We start from the raw sequence: 27,048 nt of genomic DNA, 5'->3' as shown, positions 1-27,048 counted from the left end.
CTTGGTCCGCGTATTCAGCGGGTTGCGTAAAAGGTGCTGTAATTATTTGGAGCCTTCCCAAGTAATTGAGATTTCGCGCCGTAATTACAGAGCTCACAGGTACTTAAGAAAGTTTGAAAATCGGGGCACGAATTTCCTGCCAATACTCATTTTAACCTCAGTTGCCGCATGCATTTTGCCGCCATGTTTGAACGATGCCCTCATATTGTTCCTTAAACCAAACTTTTGCAGTGCTGGTCAGAGGCAGTTGGTATGTCTCGCAAGAGCGCTTCTTCGGCGTCCCCGTGTGCTACTAATGGACGAGGCCACGTCACACATGGACGGCGACACGGACAGGCTCGTTCAGAGCACGCTGCAGCGTAGCTTTAGACACTGCACAGTATTGACTATCGCCCACAAGCTGGAGACGGTGCTCAACTACGACAAGTGAGCGATTACTATCAGATGGAGTCAATCCGCGAAGCAGAAAAAGGATACCCTAAACATACAGCTTCCTACAAGGCAGTTCCGCTTTCGATAAAGTCCCAATGTTCTGCGCTAAAAGACAGCTTCACGTATTTGGCTTTCTCCGCGACCAGTAGGATAGCGTTTATGCTAGAATGACTAAACAACCTATTATTTGCCTTTCGGGCTCTGTATTCTGCATGGGTTACCCTAGTGGCTGGGGCTAAATTTTTCTACCTGAGTTACTTTCGTAGTCGCTCTGTTTGGGATCAGTGTTGCTCGGTAAAGTATGCCTGAGTCAGAAAAAATAATGGGCTCCAATCCCCTCCTTGAAGGTAGTTAGCCAACGAAGCTGTGGTATCCCTGATCCGATAGACCAGTGTGACGGAGCCTTTAACAGGGTATTGACGAACCTGAGCACGACGCCTTTGTGCATGTTAACGTTGCTGTCCCTTTCGTTGGTCATCGCATACGAGCTACTCTTCAGACACCATAACGGTGTGTGGCTTATTTGGGCAGGAACCGCTGCGTCCTACCTATAATGAGCACGGCATCGTTTGCATATTGACGCTGCTGCTCCCGTTGTCGCTCGCTGTGTTTATGCAGCTCTTCGAGAGTCCTAACTATGCGTGGCCTTTCCCTAGCGCTATCAGTTATAGCGCTAGGGAAATGCTATAGTTCCCGCTTCCCGGCAAACACAGCTCATGCAACCGTAGTCATTACCGGTAAGTGCTTGCGGCGAACGCTATGCGCGAAGTTGACCTCGGCCTTTCTGGTTCTATTTGGAGCGCAGCTGACGTTCCTTCCTGCGGCATGCATCCGCGTAACCGAGCGAACGAGCACAGCGAAAGATGACAACGAAAGCGGAGCACAACGGCGGATGAAAAAAAAAACGGCACAGCGAAGAGGACGCGAGAAGGAGGGTGCCGCTGAACTATGAAGCGGAAAGCGGAGGAGTGTATGGCGAAAGCGTGAGACGCGTATAGTGCCGCGCACGAGTGGCTTTGCGGGGATGGCTACGAGATGGCGCCAGAGTCGCACGCGTCGTAACGCGTCGTCTGAACAGACCGTTTTACTGGCGAGGAAGAACGTAGCCTCGAACTAGCGCGCTGCGTCGCTCTCCTCGCATTGGTATGTGCAGATTCTGTTTTTTGCCTGCGGCAGCTTGCAATGTTAGCGGTTTAATTGCGAATTAGTGCGATGCTAACGTGTTCTGTCACAGATCTCTGCGATGTCAGGTGACTCAGCGTCTTCGGGGCTACCACTCTGCTGTATTCGGCTTCAAAAATAACTTTCGGAAAAAAGCGTGAAGTGCATCTTCAGCCGCGGCGGTTTCGCGGACACCACCGCTGCGATAGCAGAGAAGCGTGCGCTTCCTATTGCCGCCAGCATTAACAGAAAGCGCTTGATGCCATCGCAGCCGTCGCGATTACTTAGTGGCTATGGTGTTGGGCTACTAAGCACGATGTCGCGGGATCGAATCATGGCCACGCGGCCGCATTTTGATGGGGGCGAAGTGCGAAACCACCTGTGTACTTAGAGTTAGGTGCACGTTATAGAACCCGAGGTGGTCCAAATTTTCAGAGTCTCCCACTACGACGTGCCTTATAATCAGATCGTGGTTTTGGCACCTGAATTGCTATAATTAAATTTTTTATGCCATCGAGTCACGTTCGGAGCGTTTTGTTCCCAGTGAGCGCTCGTTGACGAATTCGGAATTCCGCACGCATGATAACACTATGATATGAAAGAATGGTTCGTTTTCGAGTTGGTCAACTATTCTGAATCATCATCATCATCAGCCTGGTTACGCCCACTGCAGGGCAAAGGCCTCTCCAATACTTCTCCAACTACCCCGGTCATGTACTAATTGTGGCCTTGTCGTCCCTGCAAACGTAATCTCATCCACCCACCTAACTTTCTGCCGCCCCCTGCTATGCTTCCCTTCCCTTGGAATCCAGTCCGTAACCCTTAATGACCATCGGTTATCTGCTCTCATCATTACATGCACTGCCCATGCCTCCATTTCTTTTTCTTGATTTCAACTAAGATGTCGTTAAATCGCGTTTGTTCCCTCACCCAATCTGCTCTTTTCTTATACCTTAACGTTAGCTCGTTGCGTCGTCCTCAATTTAAGCAGAACCCTTTCCGTAAGCCTCCAGGTTTCTGCCCCGTATGTGAGTACTGGTAAGACACAGCTGTTATACACTTTTCTCTTGAGAGATATTGGCAACCTGCTGTTCATGATCTGAGAATGCCTGCCAAACGCACCCCAGCCCATTCTTATTCTTCTGATTATTTCAGTCTCATGATCCGGATCCGCGGTCACTACCTGCCCTAAGTAGATGTATTCCCTTACCACTTCCAGTGCCTCGCTACCTATTGTAAACTGCTGTTCTCTTCCGAGACTTTTATCGAACAACTTTTTATCGAAGTGCAGAAAGACACTTGAACTCGAGATGGGCTATTTCAGAACCACTTTGCCGCAAAAAGTACACCAATGCGTTCAGCAGAAGCGGAGTTATCGCAATCAAACACGGCCTCAGCTGTGCTCCCCTTCCTCCTCCAATGCCTTGCACTGCGAAGGCTACGGTGGAGACGTCACCGTGACGCGCAGTTCAAATTTCCGATTTGGTGCTTATGCCACGCTAAAGGTAAACTAAACGCGGCTCTCCTCAGAGAGTCAAAGTGCGCTTAGCCACTGGACTCTTGGCAGCACCTCGCGGCGGCCACGGTGTAGCCTAGCGCCGCGACCAATAGCAGCCGCGTATTGGAGTGTGCTTTATGACGAAATAAAGCACACAGAAAAGAGCGAGGAGCATGGGGTTATTGAAACGAGAGCCTTTGAGAAAAAGGTGACTTCGCGCTCCGCTTGCGAGCTCCACGGACTGCGTACGACAGCAGAACTTGGCTGAAATGTTCACAACAGCGCATGCTACCCACGGACTATGTTATTTCACCAAGCCCGAGGGGTGGTTCAGGGCCCCTTTAAACATTAGTTTTCTGCAGATTAATTTTTGAACCCACCCTTCTGCTTTGCCTGTCCAGGTAAGTTAGCATGTATTGCATTTGGTCCCCTGAGTTACTAAGCAAGGCAATATCATCAGCAAATCACAAGTTACTAAGGTATTCTTCATTAACTTCGATGCAGCCGCAATATCGGACGGCGACGGGCCTAGAAGCACTCACACAGGTCTGCCCATGATCATGTATCGCATTTCGTCCCCTGAGTTATTAAGCAAGGCAATATCATCAGTAAATCGCAAGTTACTAAGGCATTCTCCATTAACTTCGATGCAGCTGCAATATCGGACGGCGACGGACCGATATTGGAAGAATCAAAATGGGCTGGGGTGCGTTTGGCAGGCATTGTCAGATCAAGAGCAGTAGGCTGCCATTATCCACCAAGAGAAAAGTGTATAAAGACGGTGTCTTACCAGTGCACACCCACGGGGTAGAAACCTGGATGCCTAGGAAAAGGATTCTGCTTATATTGAGGACGACGCAACGAGCATGGAAAGAAGAATGATGGGTGTAAAGAAGAGAGCAGATTGGGTGAGAGAACAAACCAATTCTTCGCAACCCAAGTCTCTGAATACCTGTTGTAAACATGCTGTGAATAGCATTGGAGAGATCGTATCTCCCTGCCTGACGCCCTTCTTTATTGGGATTTTGTTGCTTTATTTATGGAGGACTACGGTGGCTGTGGAGCCGCTATAGGTATCTTTCAGTATTTTTACGCACGGCTCGTCTACACCCTGGTTCCGTTACGTCAGCTTGACTGCTGAGGTTTCGACTGAATAAAACGCTTTCTCGTAATCAGTGAACTATTGCAAATAAATGAAGTTAACTATTTCTTCGTGCACGCACGTTAAACTTATTCTATTCAAACAAGTTCAAAGGTTATCATGAACCAACGTTCTGGTTGAAGTTGACCGAGGACTTATGAAAACAGTACGCGGTGACTGAGAAATGATAAGCGTTCTTTTCCATTCTATAACCAAAGCCGTGCCTACCATGTGCCGGCCATCCCTAGTTCCCGTGCTTCAAAACTTCCCCGGCAAGCTGTCGGCACCACTCATCGCACGCTGTTTTGGTGCAGAAAATAAAATTACTGTTGGAAAGAGTAGTTCGTTTGTCAGCTTTCTCGAGTAGGCAAGGTGCTCTTGCACACACAGGCACCATTGGAGACCCAAGAGCGCATCACCTTTCAAAGCGTCACGTGCGTCTGGTTGATCGCGACATATTCGGCGCCACTATAATAAGCTCATTTGAAGCGTGTTAAGCGGCCTTTCGATCTACTTGTTTTAAAGTTCTTTATTTTGTAAAGCTTTATGCCCGAGTGCCAGATAATCAATGTTTGGAAAGTCGTACCGCGAAACTTTTAGGAGCACGAAAGCTAGCAAAACGCGTTTCCTCGGAGCTTCGCAGTTACCCGGATTGGGATGTACGCTGGTGCGGCACACCGCATGACACATAGAAACCCCTCGGATTGCCTGAGTGATACCTTAATATAATTCAAGGCTAGATGTACAATAATAATGCGTTACATTTTCTTGTTACGTATCGAGAGTGTTGAGACTTGACTATCCTCCTCGTTCGATCATAGGCAGACCTACGGGAGTGCTTCTAGGCCCGTCGCCGTCCGATATTGCGGCTGTATCGAAGCTAAAAGCTTACAGACGACACGCTATGAAGTTTCGCAATCCAGACAACTTGTTGACACCTCTTGGGAAAGCGCGAAAACTTGCCACTCGTCATCAAGAGGACGTTCGCGTGCACTCTCCCTCGCGATCCCACATACCAGCATGGCGCCGGACGATAGATGGCGCTGTGACCGACAAATGGCGGCGCACTCAGTAAAACAGTTTATAGAAACAAAGCGCTGCATGAGCGGTGGTTGCTGAGAATTGCGCTCACGTGTCATCCACGCACTTCCTCTCGAGATCTCCCGATTAGCCAGGCAGTCGTGCCACATTTAGCTCAGTTTGCAATACGCTGCACGAGACAGATTGTCCGCAAATATATCGCGTAATGAAAACAGGTCTAGTATGCGCTCAAATTTCGCATTAGGGAGTATCGTAATCGTCGGTGAATTTTGTCTTTAACTCCCACGGCCGGCGCCGGTGCTGCCGCACTGATGATGATGATGATGATAGTGATTTAATGGCATTACCTTTGTAACTGGGCAGGAGCACAAATCGCCCCATGGCCTGCTTGAGTTATTCATTTATGTTATCAATGCATTTCCTTTTAGCATTCTTGTATGCATCTGTTTAAGCTACTGTATCTACTTTGTACCGCTGCCTATACCTGTAATGGAGGTGATGGTATCAGTCTTTTCCCTGCTTTTTAACACCACTAAACGTCTGTTGTTTGCCTTGACCGCAGACCGGTTGATACTTCCGCCTACTTTAAATTCAAGCGTTTCTGGAAGTTGTACGTTGCGTACTGGTCTCTCTGGATGAATCCCTTCGTACTCCATTAGGATTGCTCCGGATTTTTGCTGCAGCGCACACATGCCTGATATAATTGCGAATATTTGTTGCGGCATGTGTTTCTTCTTAGGCACTCAGCTCGAGCCTCAAATAGCAAGGGACTTCCCTTGGTCTTATCGTACAGATTTTCCCTTTTTTTTTCTCACTCGACCGCGTCGCCGGTGGACCACAAGAGTTCGTGGCAGGAAACCGCTCCCGGCCTTTTGGCTGCTCGGTGAGACTTCTTCTTAGGAGTATACAATGCAAGGGGAGGAGCTACCCCCGACGATTTTCTAGAGGATTCCGGCTGGCAATTAGCTGGCCGAAGACACCACTTGACGAAATCGTCGAAAGACAGGTTCGACAATGGAGACAGGCCTAGCGTGGTGTCCGGGCACAACGATGGTGGCAGAACCGGAGCTGGTGTCAAGAGCCGCATAATTCGTCGAGGAAGAATGCCGCCGCTTCCCAGGGAGGACATCAAAATTGTGATCAGAGTGAGGCGGGCGTGAATATATTCAGGATAGGCCCGACTGGTGGTGGTTGATGCAATTAAGACAGCTGCTTGCATCGAGGATTCGAAGCGTGAAGCGGATACGATCTGTCCTAACTATCAAGAGAATATCGTCGTGTTCAGTACCCCCCAGGAGGAGAATGCAACCAAATATGTTAGAATCAAGAATATTTTGGTGGCGGATCGTCTGCACGAGGCAGCGGTATACCGCACGACACCACATGCTACGCGAAGGTGTAATACGAGACGTTGCCTGTTGTGACGGGTCAGAGGTGTTGCAGCGCGATTGTTAATGCAAGAAACCCCCTGGCGCTCGCAGCCAAGAGGATCAAGGACACCGGCACCGTTATATTTGCCTTTGACGGATACAGGGTACCCAACTTCGTCAGGTATGACAATGCATTGGTCAGATGTGCTTTATATCGTAAGCAGGTCGACATCTGCTACGTTTGCGGAAGGCTTGGCCATCGTGCTGACGTATGTCCGACGCCCAGCGAAGCCGTATGCCGAGGATGTGGAGCCTCGAACCCAGACGAGCAGCATCAGTGCATGCCTAAATGCAAGTTGTGCGGTGAGAGCCATCCCACGGCAGGAAAGGAATGCAGGCAACGCTTTAAAATCCCATACGTCGTTCGACGTCGTCGAAGAGAACGAGCCAGAGCCGAAAGGAGCCGGATGAGAAGCCATACCCCGGATCACCGCGGTGCTGAGCTCCAGTTTCCGGAGTTCGACCAGCATCGGTCGCAGCAAACAGCCCCTGAAGGAGGTCGCCGTCGCTCCACACTCTAAGAACAGTTTACACCCTTTGGCGTGCCCGTTCTGCCACACAACAATAATCGTCACCTGCCTTGATGCGTTTCCTTTCTTTAACGCCGCGAGCCCGGAACGTTCCAGTAACGAACGGCACGCTCGTTATCAGTATAGAACAGTTTACACCATTTGGAGTGCCCCTTCTGATAGCGCGCATGCCGTTCGATACTGGAAACTTCGGGGCTAGCAGCGTTAAAGAAAGGAAACGCATCAAGGCAGATGACTATTATTGTTGTGTGGCAGAAGGGGCGAGCCAAAGGGTGTAAACGGTTCTTAGAGTGCAGATCGCGGTCTAGGGGTCGCCACCGTTCCAGGAGTTTATCCCGGATCCGTTCTTGTGGTCTCTCCAGGGAACGATCTGCTTCCATGGTTCGCTTCGAGCCCAGAAGCCGATCTAGGTCAAGATCCAGAGCCCAGGGACATCATCATCAGCAGCAGGTGATTCAGAAGGAGGGCCGCCCCACTTGGGCAGATCGGGTCCGTGGGGGACCATCGGAGGTGATGGCGAAGCCGCTGTCAGAGCATGATGATACTTTGGAAAAAATAACGAGATTAGGGCGCGAGAACGCGGCCATGAGAGAGAACATTAATAGGCTAATGGCTGAGATAGCAGAGAATAAGGGCGCTAGGAACTCGCAACCTACCGCTACCATCAGTGCGGAAATTCTGGAAGTCCCGATGGTCGAGGGGACGACGGGTCAAGACCACTGAAGAAGAGGGCAATAGCTTGTGATCAGGAGAACGTGTCACGTAAAGCTAAATCAGAGGTGCGCGAGATGTTAACCGCTCTCAGCGAGATTATGAAACAGTTAGGTGATAGGATCACTGAGATGCAAAGCAAGATGACGACCTTCGAAGCAAACACCAACCAGCGGTTGGCCAAAATGGAATCCTTTCTCGAGTTTGTTGTGGGCCCGGTAGCACCACTGAACCCACCGATCCGTCTTTCTGACCCAACAGCTAGCAACGTAGCCCCGATTCTAGCCCCACCTAGGGTCAGTGTTAACTCGTAAGAGATGGCTACGCCCCTTGAGACATTCCGAATTTGGCAATGAAACTATAGGGGCTGTAGGGGCATTAAACCGTGCACTCGGGGGGGTTGGGGGGGAGGGGGGAACGTACTCTCGTTAGTACGAAATTCACCCATGTGACACAAGATCTCCAATTGGCTGATAGTAATATTGAGTATGTTATGGTAGAGATCACACGTGGTCGGGTCAACCGAGGCAGCATATATGTTCTTAACATATATAGTTGTCCCAACGAAAAAAGGCAAGGATTTAAGACTGCTCTGCAAGGCCGTAGACAGGCAGGCTCAAGTCCTCTTATTGTCGCAGGGGAATTTAATGCCCCGCTTCATGACTGGGGTTAAAAAGTATGATACCAATAAGGATAAGCATCTCTGGCAGAATGCCATGGATCTGGACCTGATGCTGATCACTGACCCTAACTCTCCTACCCGAATCAGGACATCTACGTGTAGAGACTCTACGCCTGATCTCATCTTCGTCAAGAACGTGACTAAGGCCAAATGGAATAACTATTCTGAGAACCTTGGTAGTGACCACTATATTTGTGAGGCCCAGCTTCCTATCTTGGGTAAAAAACCGCGCGAATTCTCGTACATGGACTGGGATAAATTCCGCAAGCTTCGGGAGGAGAGGCCTCCCTCAGATTCCCGACCTACCATAGAGCAATGGAGGGTTCAGGTCCAAGAGGAAGTTCGGCGTGCAACCTCTAAGGTCTGCACCGACCTTCCTGTTGAGAAAATGGATAGCATTTTAGCCCATCTGTTAGAGGCCAAACAGTCCATTCTCAATAGATGGAAGTGTCAACGACTTAATCGTAGGCTACAGAAAAAGTTATCTGAGATTAACAAACACATAGAGGAGCATTGTGTAACCCTCTGTAAACAGCAGAGGGACGAGGTTTGCAATTTGATAGACGGCCAAATGCGCAATGGTAAAACTTGGAGCTTGCTTAAGCATCTGCTTAACGATGCGAATACTAAGTGTAATCAGAGGCATGTCATTAGTAGAACCATACATGATGCCGCACGAATGACCTCTCAGGACGAATTAATCCTCACGCTTGCTAGCAAATATCTCCCAGTCGGCTCAGGGCGGTCTCCTGCACATATCGATTACCGGGGCCAGGCCAATCCCTACTTGGATGCGGAGTTTGGCGTTGAGGAGATTCGTAGGGTTCTACATAGACTCAATTGTAGGTCCGCACCAGGACCTGATGGCATCTCCTACAAGGTGTTGCGAAATCTAGATTACAAATCAATCGCACACCTCACAGAGGACATTAATGAAATTTGGAGAAATGGAACCGTCCCATTACTTTGGAAGACTGCTCTCGCAATACTCATCCCCAAACCTGGCAAAACACCTAGCGTTGACAACTTGAGGCCGATCTCGCTTACATCCTATGTGGGTAAAGTAGCGGAGCACGCGGTCCTGAATCGACTCTCCCGGTTCCTGCAGAATACCGGCATTTACTCCCATAGTATGATAGGGTTAAGACCAGGCCTATCCACATAGGGTACCATGAAACTGATTAAGCATCAAATCATAGACAACGACTCTTGGTCTTGAGAAGGCCTTCGACAGCGTTCTACATTCGCATATCCTAGCCTCGATATCTCGGCTCAATCTCGGTGAGAGATTTTACAACTATGTTAGATCGTTCCTCTCGGATAGCAAGGCTACCCTCCGAGTGGCCGATCTTGCATCACAACTGCTGGAACTTGGCGAGAGGAGCACCCCATAGGGATCAGTCATTTCCCCCTGTTTATTCAATATAGCCATGGTCGACGTAAGCAGAAAGCCTCTCGAGATTGAAGGCATCAAGCCCACTATGTATGCTGACGATATAACTATATGGTGCACAGGAGCCAATGACGGTCAGGTTGAGGGAGCCTCACAGGAGGTCATAGACACTATCGAAATCTATCTCGAACCCACCGGTCCCAGAACCCCCCCCCCCCCCCCCCCTTGAAGTCGGAACTCTTGCTGTATAGTCCCGAGAAACGCGGTCCAAGGCCCAAGGGGTGGACATCGTTAGAAGAGAGAGACATTAACCTATATACAAGAAACGGTTGCCGTATACACAGAGTCCATTTAATCAAGGTCTTGGGCATGATCGTTGAGTCAGGGGGTACAAATGGCAAGACTATACGCAAGCTAATTGCTAAAACGGAAAGTGCTGTTCGTCTAGTTCGGAGGGTATCAAATCGGCATCATGGACTCAAGGAGGATAACCTCATTCGACTAATGCATGCCTTCGTTCTGTGCCACTTTACATACGTGTCAGCCATGCATCAGTGGAAATGGGCAGAGCGGGATAAATTGAATGCACAGCTTAGGAAGATTTCTAAGTGGGTTCTCGGGTTACCCGTATACACTTGTGCAGAGCGCTTAATGCAGCTTGGCATTCATAAAACTCTTGAAAAGATTCCAGAGGCCCAGGAGCGCGCACAGCTAACTCGCCTCACTACAACGAAGGCAGGGAGATCCATCTTGCATTGACTCGGATATCACCCCGACAGAGTAGCGAAGGAGTTCTCTGACGCTCCTCCGTCAATTCGTGAGAACCTTACGGTCGCGCCAATACCTAGGAACATGCACCCCGATCATAATTGCGGCAGAAGGAGGGCAAGGGCGGCCAACCTCCTTAGGCAAATACAGACAATCAGCGACGGGATAGCTTTGGGGATGCCGCTTCTTGTAGGGGACGTCGGGCGTTCACGATCGTCACTGTCGATGGTCGGCAAGGAATCACCACTGCTGCCTCGGTTCGGACGAGGGACTCCGAAATAGCTGAACAAATGGCTATTGCACTATTCCAGCTGGATAGCTCACGGGATGTCATCTATAGTGATTCAAGAAGTGCAGTCAGAACATTTGAGAGAGGCGCCGTTTCTAAACAGGCCCTCAAATTTCTTGGGGGCAAGGCAATCACGCACCACTTCATTTATTGCTTTTCCGCACATCAGGGTCACATAAAGGGTGCTCCTCCCAACCTCAACTAGTCGGCTTACGGGGCTGCGCGTAAACTTGCCCACCGCGCTACCCTCGACCAATCGGAAGCCGACTCCCCAGAGAACAGGGACACGCCCTCCACCTACAACGAGATTACTAAACACTAATATCTCAGCGGTAGAACATACTTTGTTCCTCATCCGCGGCTCAATACAGCTCAATCATTAGCGCTCGGTCTACTACAAACGAATACCTATCCCAATCCGTCGCTCTTACATAAAATCTATCCGGATACTTACATCAGTGCTACCTGCCACGATTATGGAGAAATAATCACGTTAGACCACATGCTCTGGTGCTGTGCCCGGTCACGCTCTATCATCGATAACAGCTCAGCCAGATGTGAGGCGGTTCTCCGATGCCGTCTTCTGGCTGACCAACTCTGGGCTGTCCCGCAGGCCCACGATGCGGCCGAGAGGCTCAGCTTTCCGGTTCCGACGTGAGAGCGGCCCGCTTCATGAAGGCTCACGATGTGCAGGACTTTATTAAAGTTTTACCATACCATATCGCAGCATAGTCGTGCAAGCCTTCAAGGTCTTTTTCATTTACATTCTTTGCATCCAATTCGCTGTCTCTCTTTTTGATTACTCCTGGTTGTCTGGTCAAACTTTAAATTACCCTGTACTTCGTTGCCAACTTTCTTGACCTCTTCCTCCATTCTGTGTCCACACTTTTTAGGTAAAGATACCCGTGCACTCTAGCCACTCATTTTAGAGCGCCCCTCTTAGGCGCCCGTCTGTGCGTTGAGCGTCAGCGTCATACCTAGGCGGTGTAACCGAGCCAACGGACACAGAAAACGATGAAAGTGAATGCGGAGCGCAGCAGAAAAGAAGACCGCTCGAGAAAGAACGTGGAGGAGGATGCTACAGTGAAAGCATGACGTGGAGAAAGAGCGCAAGGGAGACGGCCAGCGCATGCGGTAAGTTGTCGGCGGCCACGGCGGCAGCCACCGCGTGGGCGATCTGATTTGCGCTCCCGAGGAAGGGGAGGGGGGAGGAGAGGTTAGCGTGAGGTGGAGAGGGCTACGCTCGTCCACGGCGTCGTCAGTCCGCGATACCAGCGTGTGTTGGCCATCCCTGCTGCCGCAAGCGACGATGACCAGCGGGTACGAGTAAAGGCTCGGTGCGACGCTCCTTTGGGCGCTGATATTGGTGATGACTTCCCCACGAAGAAGGGCCGCTGTCATCACTGGTGGAACGAAAGAGCGAGAAGAGAGTAGTGCCGCACAAGAACGAGGTATGATGGCTACGGTATGGCGCCAGAGTAGCTCGCGTCCTCTGTATAGAAACAAAGTGCGTCACTCAGAGCGTAAATATCCTAATACAAACTGTGTACCTATATAATCATTATACAAAGTATTGACGCGCAAAATGACAACACATATAGAGCTGCGCTGAAATATCGCATTAAGGCGTAGTTGTCGGCGAATTTATTTTATCATGTTCCTGAGGCTTTCTTCAAAGCTAATTTCGCTCTGCGCTTCTCTGACTTGAAACGAGGCCCAACCCATGTGCCCTTGCACTGCCTCATTTGATGTTTTGCCGTGTCTGCCTAAAGCCAACCTGCCTACCAATCTTTGGTTAACTTCCAACGCCGACAATATATCTCATATTAGGCACAGATGGCATTTGCGAACGTCAGCACTGGCACCATGACTGCTTTCCAGATTCCACGTACTACCTCTTATTTGCAACGCCCTTAAAGTGCCCTATATTTCGTTATTGCTGCATTCCGTTTCTGGTTTATTATCAGGTTATCTGGGTGAGTGCTTTAATATTGCCTTCGTTTATGTATATGCCGAGGTATTCATATTGCTTGGCTATGGGCGTGATAACCTGCTAACTTGGGCTCGTCGGTACACGTCCCGAAGGAAGCGAGAAACAGCGCTGAACAACGGGAAGCGAATGAGAGACACGAAGGGCGAGGATGGGTGTGACTTGCTCTCAAATTCATATCATGTATAGCTAGCTACTCGTCTCCTCACTAAATATATAATTTCCAATTTCCCTGTGCTTATTTAATTTCTAAGTTTGTCGTTGCGTTGCGCACATATTGACAAGTATCTGTAAATCTCGCATTGTCTGCTAGGAGCACTATGTCGTCACAATACGTCAGTGCGGGGACCTTCTGTTGCACAATTTGTCCATTACCTGCGTACGATAAGCCAAATCCTAATTTACTATTTTCCAGCCATGCTTCTACGCCCTTAACATAAAGCGTAAACAACAATGCTCACAGAGGCAATCCTTCCTTCAGTCATTGGTGAATGTCCACTTCTTCATTGCAACTTTGGCCGTCCCATACAATTTTACTCGGTTGTATATATATCTATGCATATATTGTAATGAAGCAGACGCCCCCCTGTGTGTGTGCCGACTGAAGAAGAGGACGAAGGGTCGCGAGCGGTCCCCTGCTACGGACAGCACTTGCAGTGCCTTTCTATTCCTAGCGTTCGGCGGCGTTGTGAACGACAATAAACCTTGTCGTATTTGGTGGAGGTTGCTGAGATCCTTCGCCTCATCCTGGAGCTCCGCACTCGAACCTTACCAACAAGATCGCCCTGCACTATGCCTGATCGCGCTATCTAGTTGCCTGCACCACCGGCTGCCACTGTCGTCTGTGCCGGCGTCCCTCGTCAACACGTCCCACCCATTTTAAGTGGTACCGCCGAAAACGACGTGGAAGACTGGCTCTCATCGTACGAACGTGTAAGTGCCCATAACAAATGGAATGACCAGTCTAAGTTGACGCACGTGCCTTTCCACCTCGCCAACGTAGCCAAACTTCGGTTCTTCAAGCACGAATTAGACTTTCCAAGCAGGTCAGCGTTTAAGACTCTTTTTCCGAAGTGATTGATCGCCCAGCTGTGCGTAAGCACGCGCTGAACTGCGTCTACGCCAACGCGCACAGCAGCCTGGAGAGACATTCTCCAGCTACATCGGGAATGTTCTCGATTTATGCACGCGGGTACATCCAGCATGTCCGAGGATGACAAGATCAAGCATTCACTCAAGGGTATCGAGGACAGCGCATTCCAGGTGTTGCTGGCCAAAAGCCTAACTAGCGTATCCGTCCTCGTTAACCTCTGCCAGAGCTTTGACGAGCTGCGCCACCAACGTTCCATCGCCCGCCAGAACATTCAGCACGCCCATTCCGTCTCGAGCATCGTGGTATCTACCAACCTGACCTACTCGATGCTCTCGCAGTATATCAAAGATTTTATTAGCGAAGAAGTGGCCGGGCAAGACAGCGACGCACCTACGGCAGCTTTGCTATAATGCTGCAGCAAGCCATCCGGACTCAGATATCTGAAGCGCTTCCTGCAGCTCCTACAACCCCCCCCCACCCCCTCAACCAATCCTGAGTGTGCCGCTGTCCTATACCGACTTTACTAATAACCCTATGTCGCTGCCACTCAGTTACCCTGCCGTGGTTGCACAGCCACCTGCGCCGACAGCTTCCTTTTCATCAACGATGCATCTGGCTTCATTTCCAGTTGCCCGACCGTCACCACACTATTTTGTCCCACCGAGGCCTAGCGCACTCAAGACAACCGGCCTATGTTCTTCACATGCGGCATTGCTGGTCATGTGGCGCGCTTCTGTCGCGGCCGTGCCCCAACTACGCGCACCACCTTTGACACCTCCAGCTACGCACCACAATACGCCGCCACGCCTCCATTTTCACCGCGACGTCTTGCCACTGATCGCCGGTCACAAAGTCGGCGTTCCCCTTCGCCTCGTCCTCGTTCGATCTCGCACCTGCGTCGTCGAGCTCCCACTGAAGAGCGAAACTGACTGGTGCAGTTCCTGAGACATGAACTGCAAATACATGGACGTTCTCAAGGCCTCAATCTTCCCGCAAAATGTGATCACCGTTTTTATAGAGGGAATACCCGCAGTGGCGCTAGTCGATAGCGCAGCAGCTGTTTCCGTCATTCACGAGAACCCTTGTTGGAAACTACGAAAAGTGACTACAGCAGTTCAAAACGATACTCAAGAAGTCCGTCGACCTGGCCGGCACCCATCCCCTGGTCGTCCTCGGAGATTTCAACGCACCGTACGGAGTGTGGGGGTAGGTCTACGACACGAGCGAGGACCGGGGTTTGTGGCAGAACGCCAATGAAATGGACCTCACGCCTATCACGTACAAGGCGTTCCCCACCCGAATCGGCAACTCGGTGAGCCGGGACACCACCCCCGATCTGGCGTTCGTTAAGAACATCCAGGGAACCGAGTGGAGTAACACCGCAATAAATTTTGGTAGCGACCATTATGGGCTGGAAACCCGCTTCGAAGTCACACGATGTAAATTCAGAGAATTCACTATCACGGAGTGGGGCCTTTTTCGCAAGCTCCGCGGCAACGACAGCGCACCCGTCCTCAAAGACCTGGAAGATTGGTGCGAGCGAATCAAGAGTGCCAGTGAGTCATCCGCTAAGAAGATCGTCAGTGACCTGGAGGTCGAGAAGATTGACAGTAGGCTGGCCCATCTGATCGAGGCCAAGCAGGCGCTGCTTCTAAGATGGGAGGGACAAAGGTTTAACCGAAGATTGAGGAAAAAGATCTCCAAACTTAACAAGGCCATCGAAAATCACTGTCGGACCCTCGGCAAGCAGCAATGGGACGAGGTATGTGACTCGATCGATGCGCAGATGCGTAACGGCAAGTCCTGGGCATGCTAAAACATCTCGACGAGGGCAGCACCAGATCCAGTCAGAGACACACGCTCGCCAGAGCTCTGCACGAAGGTACCACATCCTGTTCCAGGGAGGAGCTGGTTGCCAAGTTCATGGAGAAGTACCTTCCCATAAAGCACGAAGGCGAGGAAGACCGGTTTCCCGACTACCTCGGCCCAGCCCGTCCGGAATTGGACAAAGACTTCACCGTGGGGGAAATTAGACAAGCCATTTCCGCGCTTCTGCGTCGGCACCTGGCGCTCAGTGTGCGCCACGTGCCGATAGAATCACCAACAAGATGCTGCGGAACCTTGAATACGGTTCGATCGGGTACCTCACCGAGAAGGTCAAGGAGACGTGGAAAAACGGCAGCGTCCCAGACCAATGGAAGACCGCAAACTTCGTCCTGATCTCCAAACCCGGCAAGGCTCCGAACGTGGACAACCTCCGACCCATCTCTCTCGCCTCCTGCGTCGGGAAAGTGGTGCAGCATGCCGTCCTCAACAGACTCAACAGATATCTCGAAGAGAACATCTATACTCATAACATGATTGGCTACCGTGCCGACCTCTCGTCGCAGGACGCCATGAAGATGATCAAACATCAAATCATCGACGGCAGTACCAGAGACACCAAGGCCCTGCTCGGACTCGACCTCGAGAAAGCGTTTGACAACGTTCTCCACGAATACATTGTGGCCTCCGTCGCAGACCTCGAGCTGGGCCACAGACTATATAACTACGTCCGCTCGTGCCTGACGGGGAGGAAAGCGAAGCTGCAGATCGGCGACTTTGTCTCCGACGAGGTGCTCCTAGGCCCACGGGGCACGCCACAAGGCTTGGTCATTTCGCCTGCTCTCTTCAACATCTGCATGATGGGCCTCTCGAGGAATCTGGCCCAAGCTGTAGGTATCGAACACACCATCTATGCAGACAACATCACAAACTGGTCCACCGGCGGTAGCGAAGGGCAAGTGGAAAGCGCCATGCAAGAGGCGGTAGACGTCACGGAGCAGTACCTGCTACCCACCGGACTCAGATGCTCCCCGACCAAATCTGAGCTTCTGCTTTATAAAAAAGAAAAAAGGCCGCAGACCCAAGGGCTGGAAACCGGTCTCGGAAAGTGACATTCGCCTTTTCAGTCGGAGCGGTGACCCGATACCCATGGTCGACACCATCAGAGTCCTGGGTATGTTCATTGAATCACGCGGCGGCAACGGCACTGCGTTACGCAAAATAATTGCGAAAACTGACAATGCTTTTCGCCTCGTCCGAAGGGTCACGAACTGACATCGTGGCCTCAAGGAGGACAACGTGCTTCGGCTCATCAACACCTTTGTGCTGTGTAATTTCACCTACACGGTGGCCATGCACAACTGGCTCAGAGCCGAGCGGGAAAAGCTTAATGCCCTTATTAGAAAATTTGTCAAGAGAGCTCTTGGGCTGCCCGTCAGAACGCATACCGAGGACCTCCTTCGGCTCGGCATACACAATACAATGGAGGAGATAGCCGAGGATCAGGAACGGGCCCAGCTGACTTGGCTGTACACCACGACGGCCGGCAGGCGTATCCTGGAGAAGATCGGACTCACACCCACCAAGAACTTGGCTGAAAACACCCAAATCCCCAGAGAAAGAGGGAAGAAGATCATGGTCGCCCCTCTGCCCCGCAGCGTTCATCCCGTTCACAACGCAAGTCGTCGCAAGGCAAGAGCATTGAATATGCTAAACCAAATAAACAATGAGAAGATCGAAGCAAGCTTCGTGGACGTAGCTGCATACAGAGACGGCAAGGCTTTTGCGGTTTCCGCCGTGGACACGCTGGGCAAAGTCATCAGCTGTGCTTCCGTCCGGACGACAAACCCAGAGGGGGCCGAGCAAGTGGCCATTGCACTCGCCATGCAAGACGGTCGGAGAGACAGGGTGTATAGCGATTCGGAAGCCGCCGTCAGGGCATTCCAGAAAGGCCGGGTAGCCCGGCAGGTAGTTCAAATTATGAAAGGTGCCAAACATGGCACCTCCATACACTCGAATCCTTTGGTTCCCTGCACACATCGGGGCGATTAGGGGTGTTCCTCTGAACCTCAACGAGTCTGCCCATGAGGCTGCGCGTGGCTTTACCGACCGCGCTGCCCTCGGATCGGGCGACTGTGTCCCCGAACACAGAGACGCTCCTATCACGCACAACGAAATCACTAAATTCTTTTACTTAGAGAGAAGGATTTTCCCGCCACCTCACTCCAAGCTAAGCAGGCCGCAGGCGGTCACACTCAGACTCCTGCAAACGAACTGCTACCCAAATCCGGCGTCCCTTAATAGCATATATCCCGAGATTTATCCGAATTGTTCTTGCGTGGCCTGTGGTGAGGTTGCTACTTTGCCTCATATGCTCTGGGAGTGCGGGTCGCTGGGCCCGGAGTTCACCAAGGAAGAGTGGGACGTGCTCCTGCGAAGTCCCGTCTTTGAGGACCAAATCCGGGCCGTCCAGCGCGCCCGCGATTGGGCCGGCAGACTAGATCTGTCATTCCCGTCATGGGATTAGCCGGGTGCGCGTTTTATCAGGTTTTTTCTAGACCAAATAAATGTTTATTCACTCACTCACTCCCTCTGACCTGGTGCTCACCACTGCCACCGGGCAGAGAGTTCACCCTTCAGCTGTATGCACGGCCCGTGTTGTCATCAACGACTTTCTCTACATAATCGAGTGTTTCCTGCTAACATTGTGCTCTCACGACCTCATCCTTGGTTGGGATTTCCTGTCACGTCATCATGCTGTCATTGACTGTTAGCGTGGAGAAGTGCCCCTGTTACCACTATGTGAATCACTGCTGACCGGCTTTCCTCACATTGCCGACAAGCTCACTGTTGATGCCGACACAACCATACCCCCTGAGTCGCCGATGACTGTTGTCCTGTCCTCCGATGCCGTATCTTATGCCACTGTAGTGTTGACGCGGTCCGACTTATTTGCTCAGGGCAAGGGCATTCTTCTTCCGTTTCTGGGTCAACTGTGATGCTGGTCCCCAACTATCACCAGTACCTGATCAGCCTACTGCGTGGAGAGACCCTAGGATACTTTCAGGCGGTCGACTACGTTGACGACCTCGATGTTCCTAGCGACTCCCTTCGTTACGTTGACGCCATCGCTTGGGTCTCAGACTCATCACATTTTGTGGGTTTTGACAACGTCATCGACCCTGCTCTTTCCCCATCTCATCGCTGCCAAATTCTCGCTCACCTTCTCAAGTTTCTCTCTTCTTTCGACTGTAATCAGACGTCATCACACTACGCTTGCGACAGCGCCCATATCGTGTCTCTGCCGAAGAGCGCTGAATCATCACGGAGCAAGTGGATGACATGCTAAAACGTAGAGTAATCCGTCCTTCTAAAAGTCCTTGGTCTTCACTTGTCGTATTGGCAAGAAAAAAGATGGCTCGATTCGCTTTTGTGTCGACTACAGACGCCTAAACAAGATAACAAGAAAAGACCTTTATCCACTGCCTCGGATCGATCACGCTCTCCACTGCTTACAAGGTGCAGAATATTTCACTTCCTTGGATCTGCGCTCCGAATACTGGCAAGTTTCAAAGGCCGAACCTGACCGTCCGAAAACCGCATTCGTTACACCCGACGGCCTCTAGGAGTTTAACGTCATGACCTTGGGGTAGTGCAACGCGCCTGCTACTTTTGAGCGTATGATCGACACCATCCTTCGCGGCCACAAAAGGAAGACCTGTTTATGTTACCTCGACGACGTCGTCGTGTTCCCAACCGATTTCCGACACACCTCGCTCGCCTGTCTCGCATCTGCAGGCCTACAGCTTAACCTCAGAAAGTGCCGTTTTATTGCAAGCGAGCTAACCAACTTGGGTCACGTTATCTCACCCGGCGTCCTCCCGGACTCAGACAAGCTCCACGCCGTTGCAGACTTCCCAACGCCCACGTCTATCAAAACGCTCAGAAGTTTTATTGGCTTATGTTCCTATTATCGTCGCTTCGTACGCAATTTAGCATCCATCATGGCGCCCTTGAGAAGTTTACTTTCCTTTAGTACTCACATAGCAGCGTGGTCACCTGAATTTGATGCAGCATTTCATCAATTGCGCCACTTGTTGACCTCACAACTGATTCTTCGCCACTACGACCCCGATGCTCCCACGAAAGTGCACACTGACGTCAACGAAGTTGGCCTTGGTGCGGTCTTAGCGCAACGGAAAGCTGGCAATAATGAATACGTCATCGCTTATGCGAGCCGTACTCTAAAGAAAGCAGAATTAAATTAATCAGCCACAGAAAAGGAGTACCTAGCGATCATCTGGGCGCTAAGCAACTTTCGACCATACATGTACGGCCATTCTTTCGTCGTAGTTACTGACCATGATGCCCTTTGTTGGCTTTCTTTCTTGAAAGACCCGTCGGGACGCTTATGACGTAGCGCGCTTCGCTTGCAAGAGTACGACATTCGCATCATGTACCGCTCCGGTCGCAAACACTCCGACGCTGATGCGCTCTCCCGCTTCCCACTGATGCATGATTTGGCGTCTTTGTCAGCTTACTCGTCCACCCTTTCACCGTTGACTAGCACTGACATGCTCACAGAGCAGCGCAAGGACACCACACTCGTAATGCTACTTGTCTACCTTGCCGCTCCGTCTGATGCCCCTTCGACAAGGGCACTTCGTCCCCAAGCAACCCACTTTTCCGTGCGGGACAACATTCCATATCGCCGCAGCTATATGCCCTACGGTCGGAAATGACTCCTTGCTATTCCTCGTCATATTGACACGTGTACTTCTCTTTAACGGGGGACACGTTTCGCCGCCTAACAAATGTTAACGCACAGCGCGGAACGCGCCTGCATGTATCCGAAGTTTCTGGAAAGTTATCGATGGTTCTATCCGCTGTCTGTTGTCGCCGAACCTTATGTTATCTGATTTCATCGCGTGACGCGAATGGTGTAGAACTTTGTGGAAGACACGTGAGTCTAAACGATTAGTCTGGAACATTCGACGACTGTTCTATAAAAGCCGACGCGCTCGACCCGCTGATCATATTTTTGACGATCGCCGACCGTGGTCGCCGCTATCGTTGTGCTATAAGTGTAGCCTGTTTTTGTGGGCACAAGTTCGCCCAATAAAAGTTAGTTCTGTCTTTCACAGTATTGCTACTGTGTTCTTCAACGTCACCACCACGGGACATCTGGTGGAGGTGCTTGTGCGTTCATGTACCGAACGCCCCCGCAAAGCCGCGATCCAAGCCCGAAGCCCGAGGACAAAACGAACATCGCCCAAGACCAGCGTGCTAGCCACCGACTGCAAGGACTGCCTGCAGAGCACGGACTTCTACCTGAGACGAGCAGGAAGATTGCCACCAAGTCCACCCCAATGGCAGCCCCAGCGTCCCCCGTCGTGCTGCAGCAGCCCAGGGAGCCCCCGACGTTCCGCGGTTCAACATTCGAAGACCCCGAAACCTGGTTCGAGATGTATGAGAGGGTCGCTGCATTTAACAGCTGGAACAGTGACGAGAAACTGCGACATGTCTTCTTCGCATTGGAAGACGCTGCCAGGACGTGGTTCAAGAACACAGAAGTCACCTTAACGACCTGGGACCTTTTCCGAAGCGGCTTCCTGCAGACATTCACAAGCGTCGTACGCCGAGAACGAGCCCAAGCGCTACTAGAAACCCGAGTGCAGCGGCCTAATGAGACCACCGCGATTTTTACAGAAGAAATGAGCCGCCTATCCCGCCCCGCCGACCCGGAAATGTCCGAAGAAAAAGTCCGGCTACTGATGCGTGGTGTAAAGGAGGAACTTTTCGCCGGTATGGCGCGAAGCCCACCGAAGACTGTCGACGAGTTTCTTCGCGAGGCCACTAGCATCGAGGAGACACTGGAAATGCGGAACCGGCAATTCAACCGCCGCACGAATTCGACAAGCTACGCTGGCGTTCAGTCACTGGCCACCGACGACCTGCGCGAGACTATCCGAGCGATCGTGCGGGAGGAGCTACAGAAGCTGTTCCCGTCCTCACAGCCTCAAGTGGCCATGATTGCCGACGTCGTACGTGAGGAGCTCCAACAACTCGGTGTAGCCCCTGAATGGGCGCAGCCTCAGCCGCAAGCGATGACATACGCCGCTGTAGCCCGCCGTCACGTTCCCCCTCCGCGCCCACGGCAGGGCCCAGTGACGACACAGTTCCGTCGTCCACCACCACCACCACCACCCCCGCCGCCAGCACGCCAACCCGTAACCTCACACGGGGTTCCAAGGAAGACTGATGTTTGGCGCGCCCGCGACCACCGTCCGCTTTGCTATCACTGCGGAGAAGCCGGGCACATCTACCGCCGATGCCCATACCGGGAGATGGGACTGCGAGGGTTCGCCGTTAACGCGCCGCGACCACAGATTGGCGAACGCCCTCGCGACATCGCCGACTACCTCGCCGCTACTCAGTGGAACCCTCGACAGCCATCCCGGTCGCCGTCACCAGGCCGCCACCTGTCTCCGCAGCGCCGTCCATACACTGGCCCAGCACGGGGCCGCTCTACGAGCCCATCTGCGCTTCTTTCACGCTGATCTTCTAAGCTCTCATGCCGGCGTCCTCAAAACCTACAAAAGGTGGCATCAGTGCTATTATTGGCGAGGCATTTGCAACTTTGTGCAAAAGTACATTCAGTCTTGTGCTACATGGCAACAAGGCAAGACACCTACCCCGCGATTCACAGGAACGTTGCAGCTGCTACCATATCCGTCTCGTCCATTCCGCCCGCTTCCATGCAGAGGGTGTGGAAATCGGTAAATTATTGTCGGCGTGGCTCACCTTACTCGTTAGGCTGAGACTGCAGCTCTGCCGGCAGCGGCCGCCCGTGACGTTGGTTTTTCCACCCTTCACAAGTTTGTTCTTCTACACGGGGCTACCCGATAACTACTGAGTGATAGGGGCCATGTCTTCCTGTTGGAGGGCACCCAAGCCCTCCTAGCTGAATGCAGGATAATTCACCGCAAATCGACCGCGTACTATCCTCTAACCAACGGTCTGACCGAGCGGTTCAATCGCACACTTGGCGACATGTTGCGGATGTATATTTCATTCGACCACTGCAATTCGGACACCGTATTCCCCTTGTTGCGTTCGCATACAACACCGCGACGTAAGCGACCACCGGCTTGACCCCCCTTTTTTCTTGTGTATGGCCGTGAGCCTTCATGTACATTGTACATCATAATGCCGTACCGACCTGACGCTACAGAGTATGCTCCGCTTTCCGAAGTCGACAGAAGCACTGAAGATATTGAAGCACCGCAGCACTCCGATCCCTTACAGATGCGTGACATAGGTTCCTGGGGACGAGGTGCTGGAGGGGAACGAAGCGGCACACGCCGCGGCCCGACGCCACACCTGCCGGGCCAACACTTCCTACTCTCGAGACGCCCGGTCTGCGCCAGCGGAGACAGAGAGCGTACCCATCATCTACTCAGGGATCATTCAATATCACAAGCTGGAACGCAGGGTGTACCCACCACCTCACCCAAAACTCGACAAAGAAGAAAGCACTATACTCATAAGACTGCAAAGTTATACTTACATCCACGGAATCCTCATGCGTAGATTATACCCAACGCTACAAGGATACCACTGCCCAATGTGCGGCGGGCTGGACACCTTAGCGCACCTGATCCTCAAATGTTCATGACATCTAGACACAGATGCATTGCCTTCACCGAGAGACTGTTGCAAAGCCCGACAAAAAAGCGAATATCTCATAGAAACGTGGAAGGCCAAGCTCGTCTCCGAGGACTTGCAACAACAACGACGCCTCGTCGCCAGGGCTAAGGAGGCAGTGAATGCCAGAGGGTTCCTGGAATGAGGAGACCTCCCACCTAGAGTAGAACTGGGGCTTACCGCGGGATGCTGTTTCAAAATAAAAGCTTATTCCTCCTCCTTGCCGTCAGTTGGCACGTGCCCTCACTAGTGAGACTCCAGAACGTCAAAAGACACGACATGACCGTACTCATCAACCACAACACAACGTTGCGCCTGGTTCACTTGTGTGGCTTTGGATACCAGCCCACATTCCTGGCCTTTCTTTCAAATTCCTCGCGCCTTATCATGGTCCGTACCGTATCATCGATGCCACTTCACCGGTCAATTACATCGTCGAGCCGCTCACAGTGTCACCAGACCTGCGTCGTCGTGGGCGAGAAACAGTACATGTCAACCGTCTGAAACCGTATTACGACCCGCTCACCTTCTCCGCACCTTGAGTCTTCAGGATGGCTACGCTTCGCTCCCGGGGCATTGTAATGAAGCAGACACGCTCCTGTGTAAGTGCCGACTGAAGAGGAAGACGAAGGACCGCGCCGTAATCGCGAGTGAGTCCCGTGCCACGGACATCCCTTGCAGTGCCTTCCTAGCGTTCCACAACGTTGTGAACGACGAGAAACCTCGTCGCATTACATATATATATATATATATATATATATATATATATATATATATATATATATTGACGCGTGTATTCTACGCAGAAGACCGAGAATTAACGGACTCCGTCTAGCGGGTGGCTGATATTGGGTGAGCACGAAGAAGACGTGCCTCTGTCCCGTTTGTTTTTGAACAGGTTGTTTTCTTGTTCTTGAAAAACGTCTCCCTGTCTTCTGTCCGCGTTGTACCGCGACACTGGTGTAGGTGCTGGGTACTGAGTTCGCCTGATGCTGCGGAGTCCTTCACGGAGTCATTCGTCTAGCGCGGACGCATTGTCACCAGTTACGACACCCGTGCATCGCTTTAGTCGTCAACTGCTAGGCCTTGCCCCGGAGTTTTCCCTCTTCAGCCACCTCTCTCCGGGAGCTGCACACACCTCGCAACGACCGAAACTAGCTCACCGCAAGCACCCCAAAGCAGCCGGTTTCCCAGTCCACAACAGGTAACCGTTTTGCATCAACTGGTTCCCGATCGCTATCGCGGTGCAGTCTTCGAAGACATTGAAGACTGGTTTGACCAGTATGAACGCCTCGCACAGATTAACCAATGGACTGAGCAGCAAAAGCTTTGCCACGTTTATTTCGCCCTTGACGACAGTGGGCGTACTTGGTACGAGAACCGTGAAGCTAGCCTGAAGATATGGAATGACTTTCGGCAGAAGATCACGGATACTTTTGCAAGTACCGACCGACGCGACCGCGCCCAGCAGATGATGGAGCTACGGGTACAACAACCTAATGAGTCGGTCACAATGTTCGTCGAGGACATGGCCCGCCTCTTTCGTAGAGCCGGCCCGTACATGACCAAAGATAGGAAGTGTCGCTACCTCATGCGAGGTGTAATAGATCAGTTGTTCGTGGGGCTTGTGCGGAATTCACCAGTAACCGTCACTGACTTTATCGAAGAGGCTACGGCTATTGAGCGGGCCCTTCAGCAAAGGTGCAGGCAGTGCGATCGACTGTCCACCAGCACTGCAATCAATGCCGCCGCAGGGACTGCCGAGTATCAGAATCCCTTGCGTGAATTGATCAGAGAGCTTCTCAGAGAGGAAGTGCAAAAGATTCTGACACCGACATTGGATAGAACCGTAGTATCAATCGCCGAAGTGGTGCGTGAAGAAATCAGGCAGGTGTTACCGGCAGCCGATCTGAAAGATCACCAGCCTCCCATGACCTACGCCACCGCTGTCCGATGTCCACCATCCGTCGCAACCACACCTCCGTACCACCAGCCTCCGACAGCCGCTCCTTGGTCACCGCCGCAAGAGGATCCTTCGAGGGGCGCATCCGTTATGCCGCTGCAGTCACACCAGCAGCTGTCGTTCGCCGCCCCTTGGTCAACGCCGCAAAACGACGCTACGGGACTGCCTGAATTTCGGAGAACCGACGTATGGTGCACCGTCGATAGGCGGCCAATTTGTTTTCACTGCGGAGGCGCCGGCCATATTTCGCGTAGTTGCTGGCATCGCGACACATCATTTCGACCTCATCGTCATTGGTCCTATAGTCGACGTGCAAATGACGATTCCATGCTACGTCGGGACGACTGTACTTTTCGGTAACCTCGAATAGCGCACCCGAATGACGAATCCGTGCCCAATGATAGGTCTGATTTGGGTCGTCGGTCGCGTTCTGCAACCCCTCCACGTCAGATGGCTTCACCTACTCGACGTACTATTGCTGACCTGCGAGGACGAAGGTCGCCCAGCCCACGCCGGGGAAAAGTGAAGGCGGCGACGTCTAGGGGTAAGGTTGCAGGACCGCCGCAAGAACAATAAAAAGCCCCCAACACTCCCGCTGCAGAACTCTGTGAAGCCGATAAACACCGAAGAAATTGTGGGCGCCGACATTGATGTTTCGGTGGATGGACAGCCAGTGACAGCGTTAGTCGACATTGGTGCCGACTTCTCTATAATGAGTCGGGAACTCGTCCTCCGCCTGAAGAAATAAAAAAGACGCCATGAGCGGGACCTCACACAAAGACGGCAGGCGGCCAAATACTGATGCCTACTGGAAGATGTAGTGCCAGAATTAATATCGGGTACTCTTCTTTCGTGGCCGCTTTCATCGTTCGGTTTGTGTGCTGTAAAAATTTGATTATTGGAATGGATTTTCTGAAAGAATATGACGCAGTAATTAGCATCCCGGATCGCGTGGTGACGTTTTATAGGAATCCTGGCTTAAGTCTATTGCTTATCGCCGCAACACCACCCCTTTCGTCTAACAGAAGACGACGTTGGCATCCCACCTCGATCATGTACCCTTGTTTCGGTAGCATGTGACGTACTGTTTCATTGCGAAGGCATTGCCGACCAAATAGCCACATTCTTCACTCATGGTATCTTGGTCGCACGAGTAGATGTCACCGACGGGCGCACGAACCTCTTGGTAAAAAATTTTAGCACAGAGCGACGGTGCCTTCCAAAGGGCACGGCTGTGGCTTATTTTGACGGTGTCGCGGATGTCCGCGGCTACTGCTCACTACTCGAAGAAGCGCCTACGCAATACCCAGCTCCTGTACTTGACGTCAGCACTGTTTTTTCGCCGCACGAACAAAAACGGCTTCTTACGCTACTGGCGAAATTCAGCGACTGCTT

At 51.7% G+C, this 27,048-nt stretch overlaps 1 protein-coding gene across 1 annotated transcript in view; it reads left to right on the top strand.

The window, feature by feature from the left end:
* Positions 1 to 240: 240 nt before the first annotated feature.
* The window catches only part of LOC142589042 (putative multidrug resistance-associated protein lethal(2)03659), a 37,741-nt gene continuing 10,933 nt past the window's right edge, over positions 241 to 27,048 (top strand). Inside the window, exon 1 of the mRNA XM_075700830.1 lies at positions 241 to 426. Within this exon, the coding sequence (XP_075556945.1) occupies positions 296 to 426 (131 nt within the window). The 5' untranslated portion in view covers positions 241 to 295. The remainder of the gene's footprint in view (positions 427 to 27,048) is intronic.

This window comes from Dermacentor variabilis, chromosome 7 (assembly GCF_050947875.1).
Source record: "Dermacentor variabilis isolate Ectoservices chromosome 7, ASM5094787v1, whole genome shotgun sequence".
Taxonomy (NCBI): Eukaryota; Metazoa; Arthropoda; class Arachnida; order Ixodida; family Ixodidae; genus Dermacentor; species Dermacentor variabilis.
Note: the sequence above shows the minus strand (reverse complement) of the source record. Positions and strands in the feature narration are given on the sequence as shown.